General features: G+C 40.5%; 1 protein-coding gene across 2 annotated transcripts in view; it reads left to right on the top strand.

Moving 5' to 3' along the window:
• Nucleotides 1-3,817: 3,817 nt before the first annotated feature.
• ppap2d (phosphatidic acid phosphatase type 2D) overlaps nucleotides 3,818-7,767 on the top strand; it is a 36,346-nt gene continuing 32,396 nt past the window's right edge. The window contains exon 1 of one of the 2 annotated variants that reach the window (XM_053612597.1): nucleotides 3,818-4,538. In XM_053612597.1, coding sequence (XP_053468572.1) covers nucleotides 4,334-4,538 — 205 coding nt within the window. In that variant the 5' untranslated portion in view covers nucleotides 3,818-4,333. The remainder of the gene's footprint in view (nucleotides 4,539-7,767) is intronic. The other variant, XM_053612598.1, reaches the window with a different exon arrangement.

Below are 7,767 nucleotides of genomic sequence, written 5' to 3'. Positions count from 1 at the left end.
AGAAAGGAACTCAGGAAGGGATATGAATGAATCTTTGCCGATTGGGGTTGTATTTTTAAAGACAGCAGACTGGAGGTTTGTGACGGATTTGACGGATTGGCTGGACGTGAGAGTGGAGGACCCCTTTGTGAGAGGTGTTGTCCCTTTGATTGGATAAGTTGAGATGACTTCATAAGGCTTTCATACTTGATAAGGATTTCTAAAATTTTTGATAGGACACAGAGCTTTGGGATTGGACTATAACGATCTAATATAGTGGGATTTCCCTCATTCAATAAAGGAACAACGAGATAAGTTAACGGGGATGAAATAATATCAGCTGCTGAATTCAAAAATACAGATTCCACACAAACAGGGCCTTGTGATTTGTTTATATCGAACAATTTGAGTGCTCTGTAAACATCAGAAGTCTTAATATGTTAAAAACTGAACTCATTTCGAATGGCTTTTGAATGGCTTTCTGCATTATTAAAATCAGGGTACAGTAAATCACTTGATAAGTATTCACCGTTTTTAATAGGCCTTGATCTGATGCATAAATTGAACATTTAATGATGGGTTTTGCAGTTGTGTGTTCCCAGTTGTCTGTCTCCAGTTTCCAAATTGGACAGTGATGGTGGAATCCCTCATCCTGAACTCGCTAACATACCTGGCACATTATGGGCTACATAAGGTTGAAGCACGGCAAGTAAGATGCACACTGTATTAAGCTAAAGTGAAGTATAGTCATCCTGTGTCCTGTAAACAATATCCTCCATCCTCAGAAAAGGATGAAGGGACATGCCAACTTAGTCTAGCATTATTAAAGGAAACCAGAGAACCCGAAGTCTCTAACAGTAAAACTACTGTACAGAGAGTAACCCGAGCTCAGAATTGAACCAGAGACCTTGGACAATTGCACAATATAGATATAGAGAGCTGGGGTGTATTGGTATACATATACAGACTGGTGACAAATTAACAAAGGAACAAACGTGGCTCTGTGCTTTTTCCACTTATCCTCTTAAAGAAAAGCATGTGTGTGTGTGTGTGTGTAACATATTCCGGGGATATAAAAGTCTGAATGGGCCCATGTTAAATTTGCAGGGTTTTCCATCCATCCATCCATCTTCTATACCGCTTATCCTTCCTTCAGGGTCACGGAGGAACCTGGAGTCTATCCCAGGGAGCATCGGGCACAAGGCGGGGTACACCCTGGACAGGGTGCCAATCCATCGCAGGGCACAATCACATACACACTCACACACCCATTCATACACTACGGACACTTTAGACACGCCAATCAGCCTACCACGCGTGTCTTTGGACTGGGGGAGGAAACCGGAGTACCCGGAGGAAACCCCCGCAGCACGGGGAGAACATGCAAACTCCACACACACACAGGGACACGGTGGGAATCGAACCGCCGACCCTGGAGGTGTGAGGCGAACGTGCTAACGTTTTTTTTTTTTTTTTAATTTATTGAAAAAAACTAAATTCAAGTCAAAAACAAAAAGAAAATAACTCCTGTTAACCTGGTTACATGAGTGTGCACACCCTTTTATAATGGGTATTATCATAGACTTAACCAAATCACATTCAAACTTATGTCATCAGCGATGAACTCCAAATAAAGATCAGCTGTTCGTGTGGGAATTTCTTGATGTCTGACAGCTGAAGCCTTCTGTAAGCAAAAGAGCTTACAAAGCATGTACGTGATCCAAAGGAACATTGTGGAAAGGTATCAGTACCAAGAACAGAACAGGACATCCCTTCAAATCTGGCAACAGAACAAGAGAAAACATGTACTATCAGGGAGGCTGTCACGAATGACAACATTTAAAGAGCTACAGGAATATCTGGTAAGTACTGGTGACTCAATGCATTTATGCGACCAGGCTATTGTAAGTCTTTTCTTTTTCTTTGTTTCTTTGTTTTTTTTTTCCACTTAGATTTTGTTGTTCGCTATATCACATTAAAGATGGAAAAAGATCTGACATGGTTTGTCTCAAGGATTTTTTTGCATCAGAAAAACCTGAAATTTTAACAGGGGTGTGTAGATTTCTATCTATCCACTGTATATATCCTGAAATAATGTAGGTACAAAATTTAATGCTGCGTTTCTTAATACCTAGTCCATGGATCAGTGGGAGACTGGTACAATCACATGCCTGAAAGGCACGAAACCAATCCATGGTTTTGTGGTTATTGCCCCGGTTATGTTAATCTGATCAAATGAAAAGACCAAAAACCCCAATGACTATAAAATAAGTTTAATGCCATAATCATTAACATTATAATATCTAGACAAACTGTAGATGTAAGAATAACATGCAACCGTATGAACAATAAAGAAGCTATATACAACTATAGGAATGACGAGAATAAAAAATGAGTTCTGCAGCCACTGAACCCTATTATTTAATTTGAAAGCATCTTAATGATTAGATCTTTAATTTGACATACCTTATGGTAATGTTCAATTCACTAAAATGTGCTATTTATGTTTAATATTACCAAACCTTATAGTGCAAGCTCCAGAAGCTGTGAGAGAAAAGTCTTGAGCACACCTGACCTGCAGAGGGCACTGTGCAAATTATTTAACCAAACACGATGTCCAAAGCGTGAGTCAGAGTCATTTTCTCCCTAAGCAAACCACTGACCACTACATCGATGTGAGATCTTGTAATGAGGAACGTTTTGGTTTTCTCAAGGACAAAGTTGAAGCAAAGGGCTATGTCGTGTGTAGTCTACGTTCAATAAGTATGAACGTTCATAACGTTCATAAGTATGACTTCAACTGGACAGGCAATGAGGACTGGACGAACTAGAAGAATCTCTAGTGAACAAAACAAACAGGATATCAGCTGAACTAATTTAAAAAATGTTGTTTGAAAAACATGGCTGAATGTAATGAAGTAAAGGTACTAATTTTCTCCTGAAATTTATATGAGTACTCATAATAATGTTCTCATACTCCCCAATCATACACCCCCCCATACCCTGTACAAATACTCCCCATTCATACACCCCCATACCCTGTACCCATACTCCCCATTCATACACCCCCATACCCTGTACCCATACTCCCCATTCATGCACCCCCATACCCTATACCCATACTCCCCATTCATACACCCCCATACCCTGTACCCATACTCCCCATTCATACACCCCCATACCCTGTACCCATACTCCCCATTCATACACCCCCATACCCTGTACCCATACTCCCCATTCATACACCCCATACCCTGTACCCATATTCCCCATTCATACACCCCCATACCCTGTACCCATACTCCCCATTCATACACCCCCATACCCTATACCCATACTCCCCATTCATACACCCCCATACCCTGTACCCATACTCCCCATTCATACACCCCCATACCCTGTACCCATACTCCCCATCATACACCACAAACCCCATACCCTGTATCCATACCGTCCAATCATACACCCCTCCACCATACCCTGTACTAATACCCCAAATCATACCCAACCCCATACCATGGACACCCTTCAAGCATGCCACCAATCACACCCTGCATATGCCACAAATGGGTCACATACCCCTGCTCACACCACATACCCCAAATATATATATATATATATATATATATATATATATATATATATATATATATATATATTTATATATATATATTTATATTTATAATATATTTTTTTATATACCACTGAATGATTACTGTTGAATTTTTATACAGTTAGTGTTACTATTGATACAGAAAGAGAGAGAGAGAGAGAGAGAGAGAGAGAAGGAGGGAGAAGGAGGGAGGAGTAAGGGGAGGAATAATACTCCAAATCAAAACACACTTAGAAGTTTTCTCACTGAGTTTACTCGTGAAGGACGGAAAAGCTCCCATATGGAGTTCAGCAGCTCAACTAGTTTGGGGAGTGTGTTCAGTGTTGTTGTCTTTTCATGAGGAGTGTTTTTAAAGAGCGTGTGGTTTCCCTCTCTGTAACCGGACCTGTGCAGCTCCTGGACCGGCTTCAATCCAGCACGAGGATGGCGACTTTTCCCCCAAAAAACACACGGAAAGTGACTCCTGGCTTCAGATTTTTGGACTTGGCTCCGGCTGCGGTGTCTGTGATTGATTAATCCGCTCGGTTAAAGCAGGATTTCTCAGTAAACATGATGACCCGATATCCTGCGCAGTAGGGCTTGACTTTCAGAAAAGATCTCTAAAGCTGAACTTGTATACCTGTGGAAGACAAAATAACAAAAAAAAAATAATAAAACAAAGTGGAATAAATAAACTGGAAAAGCAACAGAACACGAAGGAAAAGTGCGCTTCTGGTGTGTATTGATCTGCGGAGCGGTAATATGGAGAAGTTCACCGTGAACAGCGGCGGTGGAGACGAGGAGCGGGACCTGGAGATCCAGGGGCGTCTGGCGGACGGCGGCGAGGTCGTGGAGCCGCTGCGGGAGAACGGGAAAGCCGGAGCCGGTCAGAACCGAACCGTGACCCGGGCGCACAGCTCCAGCCCTAGGATGCTGGTCGGTTTGGACCTCTTGTGTCTGATTGTGGGTAAGAACGAGTTTCCTAAGGTTGCACATCCAATGTCTCCTCGCTGGTCGGATCAGTGATTAATCATGTCGTATGATTAAAAGAACAAACAGACAATTAAAATAATAATAAAAAAAGCAACATCAATTAGGCTACATTACAGACTTGTATTTATTTATTTATTGATTGATTTATTTATTTATTCTTTCTTTAAGTAGAACCACGTCGGATTGCTTAGATGTTTATTTACAATATAACAAGTCCTTGACATGACAGGTTTGTGACTGAGACAACAATTTTTCTAAATGACACAAACAATCCTTCAGTTTCTCTTTAATGGAAAAAAAAGAAAAAAAGTTCATAGTTCATTCATCCAAAACCTACTTAATAATATGACAAGATAATAATCTGCACTATTGCAAATGAATACACCATGGTTAAGTCCTTAAAGACCTAATACATGAACTTTAAAAAAAAAAAAAAAAAAAAAAAAAAAATATATATATATATATATATATATATATATATATATATATATATATATATATATATATATTTAAACAAGAACAAAGTAGGAAATTTGTTTATGCTAAGTATTGTTTATGTGGTAATTAATTAATTAATTAATTGATCATTATTTAATGCTAATTAATTAGTATGTCGCAGTAACAGGCTATCCATGGTCACTATGGTAACCAAATGGGTTGTAGGACTTCTGCTATTCTGATTAGTATGCAGTTCCACTTGACTGAGAAGTTAAAGTTTGCGCCCCTTTGTTTTTGAGTGTAAAAAAGAAAGGAAAGAAAAAAAAAGAAAAAAAAAAAAAGAAGCAAGGTGAGTTGCTAGATAGTTTAACTGTAGTCTTAAAAAAAAAAAAAAGAGTACTAAACGTGCTGGTACCATTCATTGTTGCTGGGGCTGGGGCGGTACCCTCAAGGGTCCACCTTTTGTACCTTTAGTTAATAGGCTATTGTGTACCTTCTTAGAAGGGTGCATGTAATGTACCTGTACAGCTTTACTCTACATGGTGCAGTTATGTACCTTAAAACCTTATTAGAGCTACATTTTATCCATGTTTCCAGGTGAAATGAAAGGGAGGTATTATAGGTACGGAAGATGCAGGTATCACCCCAGAGACGAGGAATGGTACGGTGTATGACTGAGTAACAACACCTTTAACCAAAACGTTACAGCAGATCTTAATTAACAAGCTGAGAAGTTTGCATCCTGAACATTCTCTAGTTCGTTTAGTTGAAATTGCTTTATTACAGTAGGTGCGGAATGACCTTAAACAGACGGGGGCACGTTTACGTTCTCATAAGCCACGTGGGAATTTTAAAGGAGTTTGGCGTGATAAGCTTTGAGAACGGTTTTAGACAGAAAAGACTGACGTTTCGCAGAGCTGGAGACAAACACGTCAGAGTGTTTAGGGAGATCGCTGCCAACGGAAATGGATGAACCATGAAGCCAGAGAGAACAGAAGGGCAGGAACTCTATCATACATTTTGTTTACTTGTGATAATAAATGGAACAAATGTAAAACTTAACTTGCAAAAAAAAAAAAAAAAACAAGAAAAAGTTTTACTGTGTTAGTTTTCTTGGGTTTTCTCTTTTTTTGAAGCAAGGATGTGCAAACTTTTGCATTCCATATCCATGGAAGCTGTTGTCCTGTCCTTGAGGGGGGGGGGGGGGGGGGAAGAGTTCGGAAGTTGAACAACATGAAGTCTGTTATTGTTTAGATGCTGAAAGTTGCTGTTAGCATTCCGGGTGTGTTTTTGTGCCAATTTTTTTCTCTCTTTCTTTCTCTCTCTCTCTCTTTTCTCTTTTTTTTTTTGGCACTTACATAAGCCAGTTCAATTCAGAGAAAATGGTATGCAGCAGCCAGGCAACCTCTTTCTACTGCTTTTTTTTTTTTAATTTCTCAAAATTAGAAAACAAATGGACGGAAATACAGACATTTTGGGTACATAGTCTGTTCTTTAATCTATTGTTTCATCTAACATTCTGTGCTAGTCAATAAAACCTGGCTATAATTGTGTTGTTTGTTAAGCCCAGACGAACCTGTCCAGGCAGACCGACAGGTCTGTGTAACGTTAACGCTGTCTGATACACTTCCCTGAGCAACATGACAGAGACATGATAAAATTCTGCTTCTTAGCTCGTGGGTACACTGTTTTACACTTACGGCATTTGGCAGATGCCGTTAACAAGAGAGACTTACATTTATCTCATTTTATATAACTGAGCTCATTTGATATAACTTAAGGACCTTGCTCAAGGGATTAGAAGTGGCAGTGCTGGGATTTGCACTCGTGACCTTCTGGTTAGCAGGCCACCGTTTTGACCACGGAGCTACCACGAACACTACAGCGTGTCAGTCAGCAGAAAGGAAGCACCATTCCTGACGCGCTGATTGGCCGCCATCCAAACCCTTCGTCAGTGCTGTAGTGATTTTGCCCCATGTGCCCCGTAGTGCCATGGTGTCTGGAGTCTTGACTCACTGACGCACTTTTATCAGTCCACATGGTATGATGGAGATTTGCACGCTCACCATGATAAAGCAGGATGTCTGTCTGGAGGCAATTCGGTGCTTTCTCCATCACACCAAATAAAGACGTGAGTCATGATCTAATGACCATTGACGTTATAGAGGAAGGGGATCATTCGTTGTATGCCACTGTGCCGAGTGTCAAACGCATTTTGTTTCCTTTTAGTCCAGCTATATTACTTCCTTTTTTTTTTTTTTTTGTGGTCACATAAGCTACCGGTTACGCCAGAAGCCAAACTTCTGATGACATTGACCTGTAGTCAGTTAAACCACTTAAACTCCGCACGTACCTTGCTCACTCTAATGACTAGCTGAGATAGCATAATTACTCAATATTTCATAACGTTTACTGCATGATAAGCGTTCAGGTGGGGTTCAAGATGCTAGCATCGCTGCTGGTTTAATCACACGTCTGTGTTTCAGTACTGCTTTTAACTTCCCCTGGACTCTCAGAATCGATTTCCATTCATCGGTCTGAATAGCGTGCTTTCACATAGGCAGGATTTAGTCGGTTTGAATGGAACCCTGGTGTTGTTCTTTTAAAGGAGCGTGGTTCTGTAGGCAGGTGAGAACACAGACACTGGTCCGAGAGCATCTGAGCGAGGTGGTCTCGTTCCGCGTTCCAAGCGAACTCACCGAGACAGGGATTTGACTCTGAATGGACTCGACTGCATGAAGTAAACCAAACATGCCACGTGTTTT

Source organism: Ictalurus furcatus, chromosome 24 (assembly GCF_023375685.1).
Source record: "Ictalurus furcatus strain D&B chromosome 24, Billie_1.0, whole genome shotgun sequence".
In the NCBI taxonomy this organism is placed as follows: domain Eukaryota; kingdom Metazoa; phylum Chordata; class Actinopteri; order Siluriformes; family Ictaluridae; genus Ictalurus; species Ictalurus furcatus.
Note: the sequence above shows the minus strand (reverse complement) of the source record. Positions and strands in the feature narration are given on the sequence as shown.